General features: G+C 46.0%; 1 protein-coding gene across 5 annotated transcripts in view; it reads right to left on the reverse strand.

The window, feature by feature from the left end:
- The window catches only part of ANO9 (anoctamin 9), a 586191-nt gene extending 560589 nt beyond the window's left edge, over positions 1-25602 (reverse strand). The window contains exon 1 of one of the 5 annotated variants that reach the window (XM_086957696.1): positions 25389-25602. In XM_086957696.1, the coding sequence (XP_086813822.1) occupies positions 25389-25394 (6 nt within the window). In that variant the 5' untranslated portion in view covers positions 25395-25602. The remainder of the gene's footprint in view (positions 1-25388) is intronic. The other 4 variants (XM_086957699.1, XM_086957698.1, XM_086957697.1 and 1 more) reach the window with 4 other exon arrangements.
- Between the last annotated feature and the right edge of the window lie 234 nt (positions 25603-25836).

Here is a 25836-nt window from a genome sequence, read left to right on the forward strand (position 1 = left end):
AAATGTAGTGGATTGATGAGGGAATGTTACTATTTCCGCAACTGAAGTAGAATGAGTCTTTCTTTGGGTCTGACTGATGAAGGTTTTAGCCTTTTTTTGAAACACAGTTTGTTACAGTGGAAAGAAATACCCGACACCGTCGATTTAAGACCCAAATTATGAGCAGGGACATTACAAGTTACCCTAAAAAGATGGGGACAATGAGCCATATGCCTCCAAATCTCTGAGCTGTGGCTGTGCCAAGGAAAACTAGTGTACTATTTTCATACATTTCAACGTGCCTTACTTGAAATTGTGGTACAAAAGGGGGTGGTGATGGACAGAGCATCTGAACCAATCAAACACTCACACCCAGTCAACAGATCTGGGTTTAATCCATCACCGTTCTTTAGCCCACTCTGCCACCCCAGTTCAGACATGGCCATATGCAAATCATTCTGACCTGTGCCTCATGGGAACAGTCCAGCCCGAACTGCCAAGCCGTGCCTTCTCTGGACCAGAAACAAGCTTCCGAGGACCGGTTTCTGGCATTTCAGCAGTCTTCAGCCCGGCTTGCTTGAGTCCAGTGGCAAAGTGAGCAAGGGACTCACGTCTGAGCATACCCTGCCAACGTATGGTGAACAAAGCGGTACAAAAGGGGGTGGTGATGGACAGAGCATCTGAACCAATAAAACACTCTGTTCATCAACTGTTATTTTTGCATTTGTCACCCCGAGTGGGATGGGTATGCTCAGACGTGAGTCCCATGCTCTCCACACCACTGGAGTGAAGCTATCCTGGCTGAAGACAGCTGATAGCCAGAAACCGGTCCTAGGATGCTTGATTCCGGTCCTGGAAAGACATGGCTTGGCAGTTCGGGCTGGACTGTTCCCATGAGGCACCGGGTCAAGGCTGATTTGCATATGGCCATGTCTCGAACTGGGGTGGTATGGAGTGCAAAAAAACGATGGATTTAGGCCCAGATCTCTGTACTGGGGTGAATGTATGACATTGTTCTGCATTCTGTCCATCAACTGTTATTTTTGCATTTGTCACCCCGAGTGGGATGGGTATGCTCAGACGTGAGTCCCATGCTCTCCACACCACTGGAGTCAAGCTATCCTGGCTGAAGACGGCTGATAGCCAGAAACCGGTCCTATGATGCTTGATTCCGGTTCAGAAAAGACATGGCTTGGCAGTTCGGGCTGGACTGTTCCCATGAGGCACAGGGGCAAGGCTGATTTGCATATGGCCATGTCTGAACTGGGGTGGTGTGGAGTGCAAAAAAACGATGGATTTAGGCCCAGATCTCTGTACTGGGGTGAATGTATGACATTGTTCTGCATTCTGTCCATCAACTGTTATTTTTGCATTACTTGAAATTGTGCCTGTTCTCCAGCGGTCAGCATTGACGTTACCTCTGAAAGAGCACACCTATGAGTGGCATAACAGTCTGCAGAGTGACCTGCTCACTTTTCATTTTTTTATTATTATTGCTTAATTTGTATTTAGGCATTAAAGAGGAGAATGTAGCTTTCCATTACCATTGTCATGTCTTCCTTGTACCATAGATTACTAGCACTGCATTCTAACTCCCAGAAAACCCGTGGCTTCAGTTTTCCAAAACTCTTTTACTGGCTGGGTTGCCTCCTGCTCCTTAGGACACCTCTTTATTTATAATAATATTTCTTATTCTCTTTATTCAAAACTTTTCTTTCATGGAGACTTCAATTACTTTCTCATTTCACTTCTTTCACTAACCATTTCATAACCATATCCCTTCGGGTTTTGGTATTACTTAACTTCATTGCGGCTTTTAACGAGGTAGATTATACACTAATCTCATTTTAGTCCTTATATCTTTGGATATTGTGCATTCACCCCTGATTTTGATTCCTTGTCATCTTTCTTGTCGCACTCTCTCAGCATCCACAATGGGTTCACCTTCAGCGCCTTCTTCCTTATGACCCTGATCTGATTTCCAGTCTTTTCTTGGCCCATGCTTACTATCACTCCATGCTGATCCTTTAGAAGCAGATTTTCATCTTTTGGTTTTAATGCCCGTATTTTAGTACATGACACTCAGGTTTGTTTTGGTTCCTTTCTTTTAATGCTTCTCTTTCCCACAGTCTGTCTCAATGTCCTGCTGTCATTGAAATGTACGGGTATGCGCTATCCCCAAATGAGCACATCCAACAATCCTTTTCTAACTAAATCTTCACCTATTTCCTTGCCTTCTCCTTCTTTTGTACAGGCAACCACAGCACGTCCATACAGGCGAAGGGGCCACGCCCTCTCACCTTTTTCCAGAGCAGAAGAGTGTCTGTCAGGCTGAGCAAAGGTCAGCCTGACAGACACTCTTTTTGTTCCAGTCAGGCATCTAGGAGATAGGCATGTGCTAAATGCACAGGTGCCTGGCTGCCTGAGCTGAACCTTGCCAGGCTGAGGAAATCACAGCCCTGTGGGTGTGACCTCCACAGCCTCGCAGAAGTGCCTCATGGCCCGCCACCTCGAGAGAAGAGGTATCTTCACAGAAAGCCTTGGACTTGGGTACTTCAGTTTTAAACACTGCCGTGCCAGAGCTGAGAGTCAATCAGTGACACCTCATCACAGATTGGGGTGGAGTCAGCGAGTCTCACTCACCCCATGCCACTCTGTGACAAGTGAGAGACTGCTGCCTTCCCTCATTGGCTGTACTTGATCGAAAACAGCAGTCCCAACCCTCCTGGGACCTCTGAGGCTTTTCCCTCCAGGAGCTGAGGGGCAGGTAAGTTTGATGCTTTTGAATGTTTCATGTGTGTGTGCGTGTATGTAAAAATATATGAATTCATTGTGAGTGTTGTGAATGGGTACGTGTGTTCTCATTTGTGAATGCATGGGTGTGAGTGTATATGTGTGTGAGTGTGGCCCGCCAGCCCACATTCCAGGGGTGTAACACAGGCCCCCTCAGGCCCCGCAGTGCGGGGCTCTCAAGCTCCAGGGGGCTCACTCACCACAGTACTTAGGCCGGAGAGTTCCTTATTGAGCCCGAGGGGCAGGGCCGGACTGGCCAAAGCGGGCACCAGGCGTTTCCCCAGTGGGCTGCCAGGGTGGGGGGGGGGGGCGGTTTTGGGCCCCTGGAGGCCGTTTTTGTTGCAGGGGGCCGGCAATATCGGCCCCTGTAACAAAATCGGCCGAAACCGGCCCTAGCAAAGAGTTCAGCCGCATCCCCTCCACTCCGCCTGGGGGCTGCCCGAGCAGTGTGCCAGGGCTGGATTCGGCTCACAGTCCGGCCTTGCAGAGGGGGCCCCTCCACATACCTTGCAGAGGAGCCCCTTCAAGTTTCGTTTCGCCACAGCCACCTTCCTGACACAATTACCAGCCGCCACTATTTACTCCTTAGTATTGATCACAAACTAGACTTTCTTTCTTACTACCCTCTCTTATTTTTTATTGAAAGACATCATTTTCCAAATACTATACTATGCCATGTTCAACTTCTAAATACAAAAAACAATAGTTCCTCACTTTTTCTCTACCTACTTTTGATCCAGGCAGAAACCTCTTTCATGGGTTCATTACTCCTTTTATATGTAGGTCTGCTGGAATCACAAACTATCCTTCACTCTTATGTTCATGTTATCTTTGGTCTTCCTTACTTCACCATGGCCATGTTTAGGGGTTTTGAGCACATTCACCTTTGCTCACCCAAAGAATGTTCAATTGGATCAAAGTTAGAGACAGGACCTTGGGATTCCAAGGTCTTAAATTGTAGAACACACAAAACCCAAACATGAGGGTGGAGCCCAACTACATGCACTGCAGGAATGGTCTGAAAACAGACTATGCAATCTCGTTATCATCTAAACCTACATACCAGGAAATAACAATGAAAAAATTGAAGCGGCCCACCATCACTGACTGGACTCTAACTTGACCCTTTTCCTCCTAAGAAGCCTGTTTTGCTTCAAAGATTTCTGAAGTCAATGAAAGAAGGCACACAGTGGTCTACAAAATTTCTAAATAAATCAATGTAACTGAATTTGTTCCATTGGTTTTTTGTACCTATCTAGTTTAATCTCAGTATTCAATCTACCAATGGAACTTTGTTCTACATCTTTAAGATGTTTAGCTAGAAGTCTATCTCCTTGTGCTCAGTCATGATTTTAATTGTTCTCTTTGGCTAGCTCCTAAACTACGACTCCACTTTCTCCAACACTATATTTCATATTAACCAAAACTCCCTCTAGATACCAGTTAAATGTACTTTTTTTTTATTATTTAAGACATTGGTTATTAACCTGTGGTCCAGGAACCCTTGGGGAACCACTAAGCTTTCACAGAGGGTCCGCAACTGCTAAGAAAATCAAATAATATTTAAAAAACAGTATGTAAATACAAAAGAAAATGTAAAATAAAAAATAATAAAAACAAATCAAGTGTAAAGGTGACAGAATTTGAGAGCTGTCCAAAAGACCAAACAGAATATTGTATGGACAATGAGAGGCCCCAATTGATTTTAGAGGCGCTCGAGCCTTCCCATTGAAACTACATTTTTGATTTTTTTTTTATGTTTGCTTGTAAATTAAATAAAATATTGCATCATTTGTGTATACATTTGATGAATGCTTGTTTCTCTGTATTTGGTGTATTTTTTTGCTCTTTAAATCACAGAAAATGATTAGCCCAGATTCTCGCCTTCCAATAATGACTCAGTGGGGGTCCCTGGATTACAATAATGATTCAGACGGGGTCCCTGGTTTCCAGTAATAATCAAGTGGGAGTCCACAGAAGTCAAAAGCTTAAGAATCACTGATTTAAGGTATTTCATCAAAGTTTAGACTCCCAAAGTCTATCATGATGTATTGGTTTTTTTTTATATTTGTTAACGCTTTCACTTTATTTTCTTCTATTTTCTAAACGTTGAGCACTTTGAATTAAATAAAGCAAAATCATTAACAAAACCTGTATTCTAAAATCATAAACACTGTATTATTAGTTGCATACATTCTCCCTGGAAATCCCATACCGTATGGAGTTATCAACTCTCAGAGTTGATACAAAAATCTAGAGGTAGTGTTACCCAGGGCTTTAATTGGGCTGGTCTTACCGGTGCTGGGCACCGGCAGTTTTTTAAAGGGGGCCTCGAAACGGGTCTCTATCGGGCTCTGTTTTTGCCCTGGCACAGGCGGTCTGTTTTTTTCCAGACTGCAGTGACAGCAGGCACATCGAGGTGCTCGGGCTCTCACTGCTCACTTCTCACAAGTGAAGAAGTTACGGCATGACTTCATGCCAGGTGAGCTTTGTCGGGGAAGAGAAATCCTTCAAAGAGGACATTTGCTTTCTGGATTTCCCTTCTCTTTTTGAAACTCAAGAGCAGCAACATTGTTGTGGTGTCACCAGGGCTTTAAGTGGAAGCTTTTTCAAAATGATGTACAAGCCATAGTTGCTGCTTATTTATCTTATGGAACTAACAACCATTGACAAAGTCAATAGCCCTGACTTCTTGTAGGTATGATGTTACTTGTCGTATCATATATCAGGATGCAATGACAGACAGAAACAGCAAAATGCAAGTCAGACGGCACACTAAGCTAACCACAGATTTCGAGCTTATGTGTTCAAGCCACGCCCTTCATTACATTGGCCACGCCCCTTTGAGAGACCCACCCCCCCCAGTTTTTTCATCCCACTTAAAGCCCTTTTGTTACCTAAACAAAATTGTTGCCTTTAAACCCACCACCCCCCACCCTCAATAGCCTTACATTCAGCTTGCTACCATGGTTGAGAGGCAAAACTCTCGCAGCGATAGACCTGACAATACCTTATCTTTTCCAGAGATATGTTGAAGCTTTAATACTCGAACTGAAGAATACACTACGGAGTCTGTTTAGAGCGAAAGATCTTATTAAATAGGCTTCCTGAAATAAAAATAAATATTGGTACTTATACTGCCCAGGTTGAATATTAAGTACATGTATCTATACAACAGCAGCGCTATCCATCATACTGCTGCTGGGCCAGAAACTTTCAGGGGTTTTTCTATGCAGCAGCTCTCACCAGCACTGGCTCTAGGCTGGCCTCTATATACAGGTACATTAGAGGCCCCTAGTCTAGGACACTAGTTGCATACACTCAACTCATTTTCCTTTAAGCATTTAAAAGCCTAGACTGAGATTTTATGTTACACACCTGGTGCCCAAAGCCCGGTCTCTGAGCAGTCCGTCAGGTGCAGGAAATTCAAGCGGAGAAGAAGGGCTGTGATGAAAGAGGAGGCAGCAAAAAGAGGGACACTCATGGCCTACTGCCTGGGCGGCATCTGAGAGTCAAACAGACAGCATTCAAGAGGAAGCTGCAAAGCATCATGGGAGCAGCGGATATAACTAATGGATTATATCAATCTGCCTTTATTGTTATTGTTTGTGCCCTCTGATCCCACCACTTCCTCACTGGGGGGTCTCATATATATGTTCAAATGCACTCTCCAGCCCCGCAATAACATAATTAGCTCTAAGGCTTTCTGGGCCTATGCCCCCGTTATTGTCCAATTTGTGCCCATTGGCCCGAGGCTGTTGTTGTTGGGTGTGTGAAAACCACTCACTGGCTCGGGTGTCATGTCTTGTAATACCACCACCCCCAACCCCCTTACAGGACAGATCCCCCCCAAAGTGCCCCAGAGATCTGACCTCTAGTCCCTATTATGAGCCCATTCCACTGATCCGATTTCCTTTAGTGGTTCGATGACATCCCACGGCCTATCCACCTTAATAAAGGAGTATAGCTATCGAGACACCGCCGGAGTGGAGTTTGGGCTTCATTAGGGCTGTGCTACTGCGTCAGAGGAAACCCTCCAGATCCCTTCGGATAGAGTTTTTAGCCCGTGTAGCTGCCCCCTACCACATCGTGCTGTCGATGCGCCGACTGGAGATTGTTCGGGGAACTAAGACCCACAGAAAAATTCAGGATATGCCAGGGATCTGTAGGGGCCTGTCTACCCCGGATGAAGAATGTGAGCGCAGGTCGGATACCACAGGTACATCCAGTTTTTCCGCCTTCAGCCTTCTGAAGCAAAGCGAATGAGCTACCAGAGTCCTATGCAGGCCTTCTCGTCTGCCCTGTCACCCCGGAGCCCCCGCACAGTAACCCACACCTCCTTTGCTCGCCCCTGGCCATTATGCTCACATGTAAAATGTATGATGTTCTGTTTTTTTATGTATTTATTTATGCGATTTTCTATAGCGCGAACTTTACCCGAAGATGTCAGAGCGCTTTACATGAGCACCAGTTGAAAAAAATAAGGATTTAGGATTACATGCGTTACAAAAAGGCTACACACGGATAAAAATTGCAAATGTACAAAATGTAAAGTCACACAAGGAGGAGATACACGTGGATATACTCTAAGAGTCACATAGGAATGGCAGATAGTATAAAGGTCTACTGTTAATGACTGCTGCACGTGGCTCCCTGGCAGTCAGTTCGAATTACCCCACACAGAGGCCTACCAGAGTTTAAAATAGAGGCCTTGCAGATTAAAAGGGAACCTTTTTTTTACGTTTTCAATATATTTATTGAACCAACATTATTCTTTTTTTTAAATATTTGTATTTGTTTTTACACTTACGACATATGACAAATAACATATAATCATCATCGCATTGTCCATACAGGGGTGACAGCCCATGTGGCTTAGCTGCTGGCAGTACAGTTTCGTCTTAGAGCACATCAGTTTGAACGTCCCTGTCTTACTTCTAAATGACCCCAGAAAGACTTCTAGGTGTCAGTGAGAGGGAGTTTATTTCGTGCCTCAGCTCTTTGGACTATGAACGGTCTTCCTTCTGCGCTCACTCCTTGGACAGGGCAGAAGGACGCGGGCTCCTGGAGAGGAGGGAGGTGAAAGAATTTTCCACGTGTCAGAGGTGGCCATAAATCGTAAAACGCACAATGACTAAAATGCTTGCTAGACAATGCGCAGCATTGCACAGATCACTGGCTGCACCAGTGGCAGCCAGTGCCGGGCCATGCGTTCTGTAACCCTCTGTGGCCCAGTGGAAGAGGCAGTTTGGCTGTCGGTTCTGCACGTGCTACACATGCTGCATTCGGCAGGCAAGAAGCCTGGATGGTGCAGTAATGGGGAAACACGACCAACTGTATTTAAATAGCGCTTACTACCCCTGAGGAGGCGTTGAAAATGCCCCTTCTGCCTGGACCGCAAAGGGAGAGGTTGAACACTGGGTACAATATTTTCAGACGTTTCAAATAGTAGAAGTCTCGTTTCAAAAATTTCCTCATTAATCCCTCAAACAGAGGGTGACAATGATGTAAACTCGCAAGGTGCCTGTACTTTCATATGCAAACCATGCAGTCAGTGTGGGATTTGCTGTGCACAGGTCATCCTGTGTTCAGGTCGAAGCCTGCCAGACTGCACATCTGTCTGGTTTGCTAACAACATCTTGCGGACATTCTGAAAGATTCCCTAGTAATGCATTCCGCCCCATGGGATGGGACTAGTAGAATCAATGCTGGCATGTCTCCTTGATGAATGTGTGACTATAGGAGATTCCCCACCGGCAACAGACCATGAGGCAAAATGCCCCCAGACACTAGGTATTCAGGTGTTTACCTTCAGAGAGGTAGCTCCCCTCTGCCTTTATTAACCACATGGCTGCTAGGCGTTTTCCCGTCCTGTGCTGCAAATTGTTGTTTTACTTTATTTCATGACGAGCTGGCCTTGTCATCAGCGCACGGCAGGTAAGCGCCATGACGAGCCCAGCTCGTCATTAGCTTCGAAGGGGTTAACGAACTTCTTACCCTCACTTTAAATCAAGGTTAGGGTCCAAATCATTAACCCTGAGGAATAACCGAGAACCGTTAGGCTTTTAAAAGGGCAGAGCATGTCAGTTGAATCCAGGGGTATGCAAGGATCGTAGCATCCACATACATACCCTGCCATTACGGTATGGTACTTTTTAACTATACCCAGGGTACCACCTTAATAAAAGGATACTTTTGTGGTATACCCTGAGGGATTTTTAGTCAAATAACTGGACCCAAGTTATACAGAAAAAAAGAATAATATCTAAGAACTCCCTCAGGATAGCCAGTCTGAGGTCGATACTGCGCTGGTGGTACCATCTTACCAGGGTGGGACGAGGTGGTCTCTGATGAAGCATTTCGCATTATGTGAGTGAGCCCATCTCGTCTAAATCTGGGAATTTCCAGGTTTGGTAGTATTAGAGTAACTAATGGAATTTCCCCCAGACGCTCTCATCATAGGGACACCACGCCAATTGTTGTGTTGCTCAATTCTGCCCATGCTTACCATTTACTTTGTGGTTTGTAACTGGGGGTGGGTGAAGCTTGCAGAGGTACATAAAAACTCTGTAGGCGGAAATCAGCATGTTGTGCTGCTTGCGCTGATTTTGAGCAACAGGAGCTTATTCAACATTGTAAAATTAGCACGGATCGGCACCACATGGCGGGCGAACAGCACCACACTGGATGCCAGAGGGTACTTCTTTCTGCCTCAGGAGTAGATTTTCTACTTGATCAGCAGTTTTCCCAATGTGGACGGTTGCGACTCCCCGCGTTGAGAAAATATCGCCGGGAGGCATTCTAACTTCCTAAAATTGCAAATTCTCGCTCGCCAACTTAACATTGGCAAGCCACGCAAATGAAAAAATTCTGTCACACGACGCTTGGACGAGTTTTGCCAGAACTCTGCGATACTTGCGTAGCGCAAAAGCGGCAAAACTCTGTGAACTCTGCTGGCAGAGTGGAATTTTCCACCCACCCCTATTCGTAACTCACATTTGCTTGCTTTCTACTTGATGGCTTTATTTGTTTTAGGCTGTTCAGCTTGAGTATGTCTCTCCCGTGGAGCATAGCCTATTTACTGTATTTTTCCATGAGTGCTCGCTTTCTGTAAACAGGCCTTTAAATCTTGTTCTTATCTTATCACATTTGCTGTGCATTCAAATGTCAGGCTCTGACTTCCGAGGAAGCTTTGTGTTTGCTTTTCTTTCTCTGACTTCAAAGTCAGAGGATTTATGCGACAATCTTTTTCTGAATTGAAAGGCTTTTTTGTAGCACATAACAAGATTTAAAGGTCTTGAAGTAAACTGTGCAGCTATTTCAAAATGTATCAGAATTAAGAAGACACAAATGAAGCACATCGGGGCTTATTAGCAAGAAGAACCTCGTTAAAATTATCGCAGTTTTAGCGGCAGGAAACTGCCGCTAAAACGGCAATAATGGGCTTGCTAATATGTGTTATAGAATTCCATTAGAAGCCTAGGTTAGATGTCCTGCACATCTAACATGGGCTTCTATTGGAATTCTATAATACATATTTGCAAGCACATTAACGCCAATTTAGCAGCAGTTTCCAGCCTCTAAAACTATGATAATTTTAACGAGGTTCTTGCTAATATGCCCCATAGTTTTTTCTAAAGTGTGGTGGAAACAAATATTTCAATACGATCAAAACAAATCAATACACTAGGAGATGACATTTCAACACATAATTTGTGCACTATATACTTCTATCAGTAAAACTGTACGTCTCTGCATATGTAATTGTAATTTCAATTGAAAATGTGTCTGTACTGGCAGGGCGCTCCCACACCATGGATACTCCACACTATGTCACTCAACACCATTCCACTCTACAACACTCTAAGGCCCGCCACTCTATGACTCTCCACAACATGCCACTCCACTATACAAAACTTTACACCACGTCACTCGACTCTACGCCATTCCACTCCATCCCACATCATTTCACGACATGTTACTCCACTCTATGATATGCCACTCCACTCTACAACATGCCACTCTACGACACACCACTCCACTCTACGACACCCCACACCACTGTATGACACGTCCCCACTCTAGGCCATGACACACTACGTCTCTCAACTTTACGCCATTTCACTCTACACCACTCCACCCCAGTTCACGACACTCTACCCCACTTAACTCTATGACACTTGACACAACTCCATTGATGCCACTCCACACTTTACTCCACTGTACTTTATGACACACTCCTCTACTATGCCACTCCACTGTATGCCACTCTATGCCACAACACTCTACTCAATGACACTTCACTCTATGACACTCCAACCTAAGCTGCTCCACTCAGTGACAGTATGTTTCACGCCCCTCAACACTCTACTAAACTTCACGCAACTCATTTTATGCCACTTTACTCCTCTCTACTCCCTCCATGACAGTCTTGCCCGTCCACTCTACCTTGCTCTACCACACTCTATGCGATTCTATGACATTCTACTCCACTCTATGCCGCAGCACTCTATTTCACTGTACGCAACTCCCTCTACACCACCCCACTCTGCGACACTCCACAACACTACATTCCACTCTACTCTACAACACTTTACACCACTCTACAATACTCTCTCCATGACACTCTAATCCACTCTACACCGCTCCATGATGCTCCACTCCATGCCACTCTCCTATATGCCACTAAGTTATAGCCATGCTGAACAGCATGGCTATAACTTACTGGGATTGAGTAGATGGTGTACAACATGGCTAAAACACAGTGGCAAAGCCAAAATCTCTTGCATAGGCAAGATCTATTGGATTTGCCAATGCTTGTTTGGAACTTAGACTGCAAAATGCCGCCTGTTCACCATTCCATGGTGCACAAATTCTTATTTCATGTGGTTTGCCCATACACCTTGTCCAGGATTTACCTGCGGGCAAACATCGGCGGGGTGTGACATTAACACCAAAGTTTTAATTCCGAAATGGTTACAAATAAGAGTTTGATTATGTTGGTTTTAAAAAGAGGGCCTACCATTGTTTTTTGCCTGCAAAGGACATTGAGGCCTAGTTGTGATGTAGGCTAGATGTCTCAGGAGAGACGTTTTAAGGGCCTTCTTGAAAAGTATTTTTCTCTATATATAACCTCTATCTCTGGATCTCAACCACTTTCCCTCTCTTCACTTACTTCTACCCCAGGCCCTGTCTCTCTCAATCAAGAGCCTATTTGAGAATTTTTGGGTCCCAGCCAAACATATCTTGATTGTTTTTGTGTGACTTTTTTTCTGTAAATTTAATGTACAATTCAATATTGGCTTGGCTTAGCAGAAAATGGGTAATAAAACTGAAAGATTAAAAAAACATTTTTGGGGGGGGTAGTTTTATATAGCACAAACTTGACCCAAAGGTATCAGAGTGCTTTACAAGCGCACCAGCTGCGTTATAGATGGACACATTCATTTTGTTAGGTACAGGGAGATAAAGTGATTTTCCCAGAATCACAGGCTATTGATCATCCCTGCTGAGACTCGAATCCGGTTCCCCAGCTTTGAGGTCGACCGCTCTAGCCATTAGGCCAAATCCTCTCCCCCAAGAAAAAGTTCTTCCCAACAGGCAGGTCCCAAAATAACTTCTTACATGTGTCCCCGAAAAATTCTCTCGATGACATAGCGTGATAATTTGGAAAGTCGTGCCATTAGTCCAAATGTGCAACCCCGATGGGGAGGCCCTGATGCCTCATTCACAGGAGAACACAGAATTTGCAACTTCCACAAGGTCAACCTGCGGGGGGGTCGTGAGCCCAAATACCCAACCCCGCTGATTGGGTGGGGAGTTTGTTGGAGTTGATGGGGGGCGTCTGTCATCGGTTTTGGCCACTATTTCTCCAGGCATTTGTCTCATATGTCGAAATGTGGTGTATCCCTCTGGTGCAACATCTGGGTTCGCCTGGCCGCAACGTCCACCCAGTAACGCCCACAAGGGTAGACTCAGCAAATAAGAAGGTGGGAGACTTTTGAACTGAGTCAGAAAAAAGGTTTCTGTTTCCAGATACCTGAGAGCCTAGCTAGAGGAAAGGACAGCCACTGCTCAATGTGGTTGGCTGTTGGAAGTAGTGTCTAATGTGTAACAAAGGAAAAATTGTTCCTTTTTTAGGTGTCCCCTCACTCACCGGGGTTGCCCCACGGTGACATGCTTCATCATTGGGGCCATCCCAGTCCTCTACGGGCTGGGGCGTGCTACGACTTGCGGAGTTACGTAGGAGCACTTAAATGGACTATGTGTGGTGCATGTGTATTTGTGGGGAGTGGACTATGTGATGAAATTAAAAGTTACCTGCCCAGTAGGTTACTAATAAACTTTATTCTGGCCTCTAGGTGGTAGTATTAAAAACGGGGTAGGGAGATAGGCTATCCTAAACTTAATGTGTCCAGATGTTCCTATCAACTCCTAAGTCGACATGTTTTGTGCATACCCCAAGCACTTCTTCGGGACTACACAGGGACCAGCCCTGTGTTCGCCACTCCTTACTCTATCAATGAGATATTTGTAAAAAGGTTTTAAACTGCAGCAAACTCTGTTAAGTGCATGCATTTATACCTACGTATTTTGTTCCCAAAAACACGTGGTTCCTGAAAGATAGAAAACAACTTTAAAATTCAAGGGGTGGTTGGCCCCATTAGTTATCACACACAGTTTTTTCCAGAAGTGATGTATTCTGTGAATTTTGAACGCGAACTCATTGGCCGTGTTTTCATGCACAAAAAACGTGATGGATTTCGTGCATTTTCGAACGTGGTTTTTAACATAACACCTATCATAGTGTCACACCCATACATTCAACAATCATACACACTCATACATACTTTCTTTTGAGACCTAACTGGGCCCCATGGAGTCGGAGGGGTATCGGTATCCTCGCAACTCTAATGAGAGAGAAATGGAGTTGTTAAGTTCCCCAGTACTGTTCGCTCCTTAGGCAGTGTCTCCGTTTTGAAAACGGCATTCCTTCGCGCTCTATTCTACTTACTTGTGCTCCGGTTACCTCCTGTTTTCAGGCACCTACTGTTTCTCCCTCCGGTCCGGATGTTATCGGACTGGAGGTTCCGAGTAGTTTATATGCTGAAGGCAGTCGCGGTAGCCCCGCGCTGTCGAGGGAAAAGCCCTTTGCGTAAGCTAGAGCGTGTATTTCTCCGCCCGTCTGCGTGGCGGCCATCTTAGGAGTGTCGGTCTTCGTAAATAGTCGAGATTAGGTGTCCAACACGACTATTACAGCAGTTTGACACTTCTAAATTAATTTATGGTGATCTACAAAGTGCTTGCTATATTATCAGGGTTTTGAACCGCCGATCTTAAAAAATGGAAATAAAGTTCATAAATTGAACTAATTATTCCGGTTCGTTAACGCCACCCTTCCTAAAGGTATGGAGTGTCACCAACGTCTTATGGTCAGTTTTAGCTGGAAAAAAACAGTATTTTAGAGGGATCTTAACTTTCAGTGGTGGATCATTCATTCATTGATTGTGCAGTTATCGCCCAAAGGTGGTTGATACTATATACATGAGACTTCGTGAATTCCACATCTGCTGGGTCTGGTATTATAATGTTTACATATATTTCTTATGTAAACTGTCCCCAGGGAATGTCATCATTCAATCCCACGATATGGGAGCGAAGCTTAAACACCCAGCGTTGCTCCTTTTCCAATAGTTTCTTTTCCATGTCAGCATGGGGTGGTAGTGTTTCCAGCACCACCCAGCGAAACATGTCGACTTAGGAGTTGATAGGAACATCTGGACACATTAAGTTTAGGATAGCCTATCTCCCTACCCCGTTTTTAATACTACCACCTAGAGGCCAGAATAAAGTTTATTAGTAACCTACTGGGCAGGTAACTTTTAATTTCATCACATAGTCCACTCCCCACAAATACACATGCACCACACATAGTCCATTTAAGTGCTCCTACGTAACTCCGCAAGTCGTAGCACGCCCCAGCCCGTAGAGGACTGGGATGGCCCCAATGATGAAGCATGTCACCGTGGGGCAACCCCGGTGAGTGAGGGGACACCTAAAAAAGGAACAATTTTTCCTTTGTTACACATTAGACACTACTTCCAACAGCCAACCACATTGAGCAGTGGCTGTCCTTTCCTCTAGCTAGGCTCTCAGGTATCTGGAAACAGAAACCTTTTTTCTGACTTTAATGACTGGAGGGCGAGCCAAGCTATTAACCCTCTAACTCCCTTATTTCTTTTCCAGACTTTTGAACTGAACATAAGTATGACAGCATGCCTAAGCAGTTGCCCGGACTGACGTACATTGTGTCAACTGTCCGTGAGCCAGTCCACTATAGGAAAATTACCTAACTCCCTCTGTATGAACACTCACTCTGGTCTTGGAGTGTCCGAAAGCATGGGCATGGGCCACTGTAGCTGTGCAGCTGCGTAGTACATATAACAGTGTAACAATGTATAAAAAGTCCTCAATGCTTCAACCGGGCATAGATTTTGCGTAATGCCATTCTCTTCTGCCCTTCCCCCAGACCAGGTCTGAAAGTATAGATTTCAAGTTGCGGAAGAACCCCTGAGGTAGGTGAACTGGGACGGCCAAGAAGTGGTACAAAAGTCTAGGCAATACTAGCATTTTTTGCTATTGTCACTCTACCCTTCAGGCAAAGCAGCAAGCAGTTCCAAAAGACTAAGGAGCCGCAGGTGGCAGTCACCACCAATCCTAGGTTGCCTTGTATGAGACCCTTGTCCATGTGGTAGTCATTAACTGCTAGGTAACGAAAGGTGTCTGAACGCCACCCTAATGCCAGAGTGGGCAACGTGCCCCATTCCGCCTGCAAGAGGCAGCTCACTAGGGATAGGCCGGACTTTGCCCAGTTCAAGCGTAGGCTGAGGCTTTACCAAACTCTTCCAACACTGTCATCACTCAGGGGAGGTTTTTGTTCACGTCCCACAGGTATACCAGCACGTAGTCTGCGTATAAAGATATAGCTCCCAAAGTTTGATCTGTCAGGAGGCCTCACTGTGGGCCCTGGAGGCGGAATAAGCCCACAAGTGGCTCGAGAGCCAGCGTGAAGATAAGCAGCGACCACAGGCATCCCTGTCTAATGCCCTCTGAACTGTAAACAGGGACAAGATTTGCCTGCCTGTACGGAACCGTGCTACCGGGCAGTATAAAGTAGGAATATCCACCGCAGTATCTCCAGGCCCAGCCCAATTCACCTTAATACTTGCATAAGGTATGGGCAGCACAAGGTATTGTATGTTGTTTCACAGTTGAGCGAAAGGGCAGCTTGTGGTGGGGACACCTGGGGGTTTTCCTGCATTAGTCGAAAAAGGCAATGGATGTTCAAGAACGTATTCCTCCCCGATATAAAACCATTCTGATCCGGATGGACCAGTGTATGCAGGCATGGCAGAAGTCTATTGGCAATGACCTTCCCGAAGATCTTGTAGTCCGTGTTCAGCAGGGATGGTGGTCTATAATATCACACCTCCAAGGGGTGTGCACCAGGTTTCGGCAAGACTACAATCAACACCACCAGCATAGACACTGGGAGCGTGCTATCGTTCCTAGTCAGCTGATAGAGCAGGAAAAGGTGTGAGGCGAGCGTGGCTCCATAAACAGAGTAGAACTCCACTGGGAAGAAGTTTTATTGTGGGCTAGCTGTTGAATCACCAGGCAGACCTCTTTCACAGTGAGCGCTTCATCTAAGGTTTGATGTTGCAAGGGATCAAGACGCAGAATGGGCAAGGTGCCCATGTAGGCTGACAATGTGGGACCTCCCTGTCCTGGTTCTGCCTAATGAAGTGCAGTGTAGTATTCCAGGAAGATCAGAGTGGTATGCCCTCAGTGGGGGATCTGCGGGCGGTCACTTGGGGTCTGGGGTCTCTGATTCTAATAGCCACGCCAGAAGCTGCCAAGTCCTGTCTCCCTCTGCATGCCGTCTGCCCACAAATTCTGCATAGTTTAGCCTCCCGAGCCTGACCCCCGGTATCCCAGTGGTGACCTCAGCCTCGGTCCCTGATCCCATCCCCGAACGCACCTCCTTCGCCCGTTTGGCATGCTTCAGCTCAATGAGTTGGGTGTGCGACGTGTGACGTACCCCATAGGAGGTTTGATACATAGAGTTCATAGGACAACCTTAAATGCATCCCACTCCAGTACCGTGTTAGAGGCCGTCTCCTCATCCTCAAAATAGTGGTTAACGTGTATAAACAATATTGGCATGGAATGACCCGCTTAGCAGGGCCGGGGAGTATAATTTCCAGTTTGGTATGGAAGCTCGTTGTCTGCCCCATTGCACTGACAGTTTAAGGGGTTATGATCAGCCAACGTGCATCCCAATTATTCGGAGGACAGGGTCTGAGATATCATGAAGGGGGAGGCAAGAAACAGATCTAACCTCATATGTAGGTGGTGCACAAGGGAATAGAAGAAATACTTCCTAGTGCTGGGGTGCATGGACCTCCATATGTCCCATAGTTGCTAGTGTGAAATCCAATCCATAGGGACACTGGCCACCTCGAATACTGCTGTCCCTTGTAGGTGGGGGAAGGACCTATTGAGAAATGTGTCATGGATGTTATTGAAGTCCCAGCTCCACAGGCATGGTGCCTCCAGATCATGTAATAATGTGGGAGGTAATCACATTAGGAATTGCAGCTGGTTACTGTTGGGTGCATAAAGTGCAACCAAGGCAATAGGCATTCCATTCCATCTATCACCACAACCCAGTTCTCTGGATCCACCACGGTATGAAGGATTATCGATAGCAACTATAATCCAGGGTTTTATCAAAATCCTATCCAACCTCGCTGCGCTCCATAAACCTCTGCATCCCCGCCCTCCCCACCTATGCTCAACAAAGGCACGCAAAGGCCTTCAACCAGAGATGGATCTCTAACCCCCTCTCCAAGCAGACACGGAGGCCCAAAAGAACCAGAGATGGAATGTCGGAGAGTGAATTGGCAGACCTCGCCTCCCCGTACGACAACCCCATTACTGTCACCCTCCAATCAAAAATCCAGGTGATCACTGGACGAGGCAGAGACCAGGCCCCTCCGAAATCCCCCAGACCCCCGGCCACCCGCACTATCATACCCACGGCCCCCAGTGCAAAGAAACCCAAAATAGAGATGACCCCCACCAACTGCATGCTCATAAACTGCAGATCAGCCACCAAGCATGCCATAGAGCTAGAGGAATCCATCCTCACACACAACATAGACATAGCATTCATCACTGAAACCTAGCTAAATGATTCCTCCCTACATCTTCTGGATACTCTTGTCCCCCCAGGCTTTACAATCACCAACAAAGGTAGAAAAGACCAAAGAGAAGGAGGCATAGCAATCATCCACAAAAACACTATTTCTGTGACGGAAATAGACTCTTTCAACTACAACACCTTTGAATGCCTAACCATCAACATTAACACTAACCACAACAAAACAGTAATCTGTCACCTTATCTACCACCCCCAGGCAACACGACCACATTCACTGAACACCTGCCTGACCTGATTGCCCACTGCTCTCTCCGAGATGCAAATAATTTAATTCTGGGCAACCTCAACCTACACTGGAATGAAGAAAACAACCTGCTAATCCAGAACCTGAATAAGCTGCTACACAACAACAACCGTACCCAACACTGCATAGAGGAAACTCACAACAAAGGAGCAATCCTAGAGGCCATTATCGCCAAACGCAACACAATCACGATAAACCACACCGTAACCGTGGATTGGTCAGATAACCACTTAATCCTCTTCCACCTCACTCAGCCGACCACTCTCCAACCCCCACCCAAGACCCTCCCAAATGGACCAGAAACCTCACTCAGATCAACATGAATGACCTTGAAGAAAGGGTTAACTCTCTCCTCACCTCCACCGCGTATGATCTATCCACCACTGAACTCACTGCCCATTACAACACAACCTTGATATCCATTCTAGATCAAGTAGCCCCACTGAAACTAAAAAAACAGGAACATCTCATTAGATCATGGTTCAACACGGATATTAATAACGAAAGGAGACAACTTAGAGCTACAGAAAGACTATGGAGGAGCAACCCTTCTGCAAGCCTACTCGAACAACTCAAAGCAGCCCGAAGGAAGTACAAAAAACACATCAGCAGTGAGAAAGCCACCTTTTTCTGCTCTGCCCTGGACAATGCAAAAAATAGGCCCAGCGAACTGTTTAAAATTGTCAAGCAACAAACCTCAAAGCCCCTCGAATCCTCAACACAGGCCTCCAAAGAATTGTGTGAAAACTTTGCCGTCTTCTTCGAAGAAAAAATCACCAAGATTGATCTCTCACTAGACATCAATGCCAACCCCGCCTGCAAAGCTTGGCCCCAGTGACAAAAGACAGCACGTGCATGGACCCCATGAAAACATGGAAATCCATCTACCCCATCCCGGAAGCCGAGATCCTCTAGCTGATATCCACCTCCAAATCCGCCTCCCACGTCCTTGACCCAATCCCCACCCAACTGACCAAAAAACTTAAACTCTCCATAGCCCTTTCTGGTGCAGAATCATAAACAGCCCCCATGAAACTGTCATCATACCTGAACGCCTCAAATTTGGCCAAGTCACGCCACTACTAGAAAAAACAGGCCTTGACTCCAAGGACCTTAATAACTTCAGACCCGTTTCCAATCTCCCCCTCCTATCCAAAATCCTCGAAAAATGTGTCCTCTTGCAACTTACTCAGCAAATGGACAACATCAACCTTCTTGACCCCCACCAATCGGGGTTCAGAAAAGTCTATAGCACTGAGACCGCGATCCTCAACTTCACAGATGATATCCACAAATCCTTCGATACCGATCAATGCTGCCTAATCATTCTCCTGGACCTATCTGCAGCCTTTGACATGGTTGATCACCAACTACTCATCAAGGCTCTACAAGAGAGAGTAGGTGATCTTTCGATGGTTCTCCTCCTTCTTACACAGCCGCGTGCAAAGGATAAAAATCAAAAACTTTACTTTCGACCTACATCCCGTCAGCAGAGGAGTCCCACAAGGCTCAGTGCTCTCACTACAATTGTTCAACATATACATGGAACCCCTCACCACCATTCTTAAAAATGCCAACATCCCTTTCCACCTATATGAGGATGACACCCAGATCTATCTAGAAACCTCCTCCTTAGGTGACATCCATAGACTAAATGTCACTCTAAAAGAAATCCAACATTGGCTGTCTCTAAATCACTTAAAACTCAATCAAGACAAAACCGAGATACTCCTTATCCCCAACAAAGAAGAGAACCCTCAAATTAAAGAATGGTTAAAAGGGATGGATGCTCTCAATGGGAATCTCACTCTGACAAACTCAGTAAAATCACTAGGAATCACCCTAGACCCAAAACTCGACATGGCCAAACACATCAAAAACTCTGCCAAGAGTGCCTTCCACAATCTGAAGCTACTTAACAAAATTAAACCATTAATCCCTACCAAAGATCTCAAACAAGCCACCCAATCACTGGTACTATCCAGACTTGACTATGGGAATGCAACCCTCACTGGTAAAAAAAAAATCTCACCTAGCTCCCCTCAAAACTACACTCAATGCAGCAGCCTAATGGTCACTGGAATGAAGAAATCTGATCACATTTCACCAGCACTCAGAGAACTAAAGTGGCTCCTAGTCGACCTGCGTGCCACTTTCAGAACTGCCTGCCTCACGCACAAAGCCCTACACACAGGAAAATCCAACTATCTGGCTGCGAAAGAGGGTTGGTCAGACTAGAAACCTCAGGAGCTCAAATACCCCACTTCTCACCCCTATGAAAACACGCAAACAAAAAACAGCTGCACGATCCTTCACCAGAAGCGCGCCCAAAATATGGAACTCACTCCCAGCAGATATCAGAACTATCGTATCCTTCACAATTTATTTTTAACTACCTAAAAGTCCTCTTCCTCAACTGCTCCCTCCTGAAGGGATAACCGCCCCCTCAACGCAAATCTCTGCTCATCGTTGCTCCCTGACATTATATCACAAAGACCTACCTCCTACCTGCCCCCTGACCACTTTCTGATCCTCCCCCCCCTAAGGGTTCATCCCAAGACAAAGTTCACCAATCGAGGTTATATCAGGTCACACGTACTACCTCAATACTGCCCAGCAAACTTGAACTTCCCAATCCTATGTGTATAACACTGCTCTCTAACCTCCTCCTGTTCCTCCGCCTCACCCTTAAAGGTTCATCCCAAGACTAAGTGCACCAATCGAGGTTACCTCAGGACTCACATACTACCTCAATACTGCACAGTACTCTTGGACCACCGAACCTATATGTATTACACTGCTCTACTTTATGACTCTTGCAAAAAATTGCTGTGGTTCAACCCAAGACAACGGGCACTAATCGAGGCTATTCTCAGGACTCACATACTACCTCAATGCTGCACAGCACACTTAGACTTCCGAACCAATATGTATAACAAGATAACAAGCTCTATTATATGACTCCTGCGAGAAACTGCTGTAAAGCGCTCCGATACCACTGGGTCCGGTCAGTGCTAAATAGAACTCCTTAAATAAAAATAAATAAAATATCAGTGGGACAGTGGGGGCCACCCAAATAAGAAAGCCCTTTGTGTATGCCGAATAGGATGTGCCAACAATTTTTCCCTCCGCTACCATTGTAAATTAGTGAGTTCTGGCACACTCATATAGGTCTCCTGCAGTAGAGCAACATGTGTGTGCCTGCGTCATAAGTAGGCGCTAATCAAGTGATGATGCCTAGGCGTGGCCATTCCCTGGATATTCCAGGAGATAATGTTATGTGTGGGTGTGGAGTCTAAGTTGCGTGTTGGCATTGCACATCAAGAGTCCAACATATTCCTCCCCCAGCGGCCCAAACCCTATGGAACCCAAAGACAGGCTCCCTCCCAGTTATGACAGCGTGAAGACTGGGTAGCTCTTCAGTGTGTAACCTCAAACCAAACTCCACTACCCTGGTCAGTACCAAAACTGTTCCTCATCCAAACTGAAACCATATTAAGTAACCAACAAGTTATTCCATCTGTAAACAGGGGAGGGAATAGAAGCAGTGGGGAACAGTACAATATGTGGGTAACCGTTGCAGGCCCTTATCCAGTTAGTACATATACCAATCTCCCTAAGTAGCGGGGAGAACCCTCTTATTCCTACAAGCCAATACCTCACTGAGGCAGATTCCAAAGTCAAAACCCACAGCCCAGGGTCTCAAATCACATGGTCAGAAATAATCGGAATGATCTTGGGACCTGCACAAAGCTCTGCTGGGATGTATTCCAATGCCTGTGGGAACCCGCGGTCATGGGACAGATTTCCAGGGCTGGCCAATGATTGAAACCACACAGTGACAAGAATTCAGCAGTGCTGCAGCCAGTGCGCATTCCTGCACCGCCTGTTCGCTGGTGGGGTTACTCCGAGGCGGCTGACGCCGGAAAACCTCGATTGGAGCTGACGTCTGCCCATAGTCGGTGAGCTGCATGCATCGGCACATACACTCCCTTTCGTCCCAACCATTCCTAGGCGGAGCCTGGGTCCGTGAATAACTGTGGGGTGCTATCGTACACCACCCGCAATTTGGCTGGAAACATGAGAGAGTACTTGAGGTCTAATTGCAGCACCAATTGCTTGACTGGCATTATGGATCCTCTAAGTCTCTGCACTTCAGCCGTATACTTTGGAAGAATGTTCACCAGTCCATTCGCCAGGTGCCAGGGACCGTTAGCCTTTGCGACCTGCAGGATGGGATCCTTGTCCATATAGTTGAAGAGGCGGGCCACCACTGGTCTCGGTTGGGCGCAGGGTCAACAAATGTTGTTCCATTGCAACAGGCCCTCCGGTTCTTCCGTCCGGTCATGCAATTGGGAGACATCGGCCAGCAGGGCTTTAATATGGGTTTGCATCTCCTGCACCGTTGGATGTAGCTCATGGTGCCTGTAACATGGTGCAGAGATGTTGAGGGTGGCACCATAGGTGCCCCCAGGGCAGTATGGGGAGGCCGCAGAGGGATAGGGCGCCTAAAATTTTGCAACAGCAGTTCCATATCGGAAAGGCTGACATGGAACTGCTGTCGGAAAGTGCCATCATAATCCCAACGGAGTAATGCTGTCCCTGAGGGATTATGAAGCGTTTCCGAATGACCGACTGGCTCCTTGAGCACGTTGGGATCCCCCTGCAGGTTTAAATTCCGACTGCTGTCATCCTAATACAGTGGTCGGACTTTAAATCTACAATGTCGGGCGGCCTTCCGCCGACATGGTAATCAGGCCCTTAATGTTCTCTGCAGAACAGACTGACTCAATGGCATTTCCAAATCAAGATTACTGCTCCAAGAAAATGCACTAAACTTTTTTGTGCAGCTAATTACAAACACAAAGAAAACAGCACATTTTGCCAGGCCTAGGATCTCTGAAATAACTCGCTGTACAGAAATGATGTAAACCGAGGACACCATAAATTCCTGATAATATTGTACACTGCAACATCCCAACTAATGCTGCATGCTTCAGTTGTAACAGCACAAGCCGAATCACTGTGCATGGTAAATGTTAAAAAAATAATAGAGAAAGAGCAAACAAATGTGGGACCCGGACCACACACATAACGTTCTCCTTAGAATGGACTACAATTGCACATCCTAACTGACTGGTCTTTCCAAATCAAGAATAGTGATTGGAGGCTTTCCGCCCAACATTGTAATCAGGCCCTTAATGTTCTCTGCAGAACAGGCTGACTGACTGGCATTTCCAAATCAAGATGACTGCCCCAAGAAAATGCACTCAACACTTCAGCGCAGCTAATCACAAACACAAAGAAAACGGAGCAAATGCTGCAGGCCTTCCATCTCTGTGCTGGCTTGCCCATGCAGAAATGACTTAAACTAAGGAGAGCGCAAATGAGCGCTAACACTGTACATCACAATATCCCAGAATAATGAGGGAAATACTCCATTTCCTAGAGGAAACAGAAACTCCAGAAACCAAGAAAGGTGTGGTACACGAAATCCTAAAATTCAATAAGCAAAAAAATGTGAATCAGTCCCTCTTTGAATCAGATTTGGACTAACATTCCTGAGACTGGAGGAAGGCCTGGTGCACACTGTGTGCGAGAGAAGACTGAAAGCACTCCAACCCCAGCACCAAATACCCTTCTCCCTCAGCTCATTCCCTGCAAATGCCTGTTTCTTAACCGGTGTCCTGATAGCAGATTATGAACTTTGTCCTCACTCACATTCCATAATCTAGCTGAGAAGCTAGTTACCCTGTTTAGGACATGTACCTGAGTTTATAGAATTTTCGCTGCACTACTGTTCTGGTACAAGTAATATCTGTACAACTGATTTGCAAAATAAGAGACAAATTGCCTTTGCAATTTCCTCATATTCTAATCTACCACTCTGATGAAGCAATCAAATAATGGCAAATGTGCTCTGCACTATTGAAAAACACCAATAAATAAAAAATAATATGTTGAAAAAGACGATCTGTACTGAGGAATAATTGTTTGCTTGCTATCAGTAAAAAAAAATAATAATATCTCAATGCCAGATCCTGGAGACAAGTTTGCTCCACCCTCTGCTTTAAAATTGAAAGCAACTGATAGAACAGGTTTCAGGCCGGTGCACTGCACCATCAACTCCTTGTGTGATCTGAAATGGGGAGGGTCCCATCCTATTGAATTGTATAACTGCCTGACACAGAGAATCAGGACTGCAGCTTTACCCTTGCTAAATAAATATGCGTGCTGTCATTTGTGTGCATCACTACAAATGCAACCACTTCCGCCAAGGTCTGTTAATTGCATTCGGTGCCCTAGCAATCTCGTGCCCCTTTTCTCTGGGTACAAGTCTTTAAATTGTTAGCCTCATCTCCTAACATTAATCACTTACAATTATTTTATGCCTTGCTTAATGCCACTGGACTGTTTCAAACTATCTTTATATTAATGGAGCTGAGGCTTCTAGAAGCAGACTCAATGCTCCAGATGAGAGCTTCAGGACGAAACACAATACTGCCAGCAAAACCTAGCGAAATCGGCACTTTATTAGAACCCTATGTAACTGGACACAACATACAAGGCGGAGCCTGCAGGTAGGAATACACTGGGGGATACTTCCAATGCAATACAGTGCTCCCAACAATGTCCCAAACTGCTCCAAATGGAGTCTCGTCTGACAAATGATTTGAGCAGAGGGCGCTTGAGATCTGACAATCATCAATACTTAACGCATGCCAACATGTACAAAACAAGCCAGATATAGGGGAAATGGATTCAACATATTTCCTCAGAGTAGGGGTATTCATATTCATTCGGTGTTTCTTTGCGCGTTTTAACCCGTGTCTGGCGTTTATTTACGTCTGTGTGCTTACGACTCCGTTTCTCAATGGAGACACATATAAACACACTCAGTGTTATGGAGTTCGCAGCATATACCCGTGTTCTATATATGAAATAAACTTTTCGAAGTCCCTCTCCGAGCCAGTTTTGCTTTCGCTCAGATATCCCCGTCTTCCGGCTCTGTGACTGTCCCAGGTCGTGCGCTGGTTTCCTGACACTTACCGGATCCCTCTCTGGCCATACCATACGCCTGTTTACCTGCATTTTGAGGAGTCTGGCGCCGCTGCGTTCCGCTCACATAGATGTCGTCCTCGAGAGACCCCCGGTGTGGCGCTGGGTCGGGGTCTACTTCTTCGAGCTCTCCGCTTCCGAGGAGTTTCTCCGTGCGCTCTCTCCTCCCCCTCGCCTGCCGCGCCCGCCCTGTCCCACAGGTTAGCCTACCTGAACACTCCCTTGTGTGCCAGGTAAGCGGTGACATCACAGGTCGGTCCCGTCCCGGTGTGGGACAGGACTCTTCACAAGACACCTCCCATGCAGAGCCAACTGCTTAGAGAGACGGCGAGCCACTTCAAGCTCGAGCCAAAGGACGGGCTCCGACTCAGCTCGAGGTCCTCTTGGACCCTCGAGCCCAAAACGAGCCGAGCTTTAATGCAGCTGCTGCCTGCCACCCACGCTCTACTATAATGCACTAAGAGTTAAAAACAAG

This window comes from Lissotriton vulgaris, chromosome 2_1 (assembly GCF_964263255.1).
Source record: "Lissotriton vulgaris chromosome 2_1, aLisVul1.2, whole genome shotgun sequence".
NCBI classification, from domain to species: Eukaryota; Metazoa; Chordata; class Amphibia; order Caudata; family Salamandridae; genus Lissotriton; species Lissotriton vulgaris.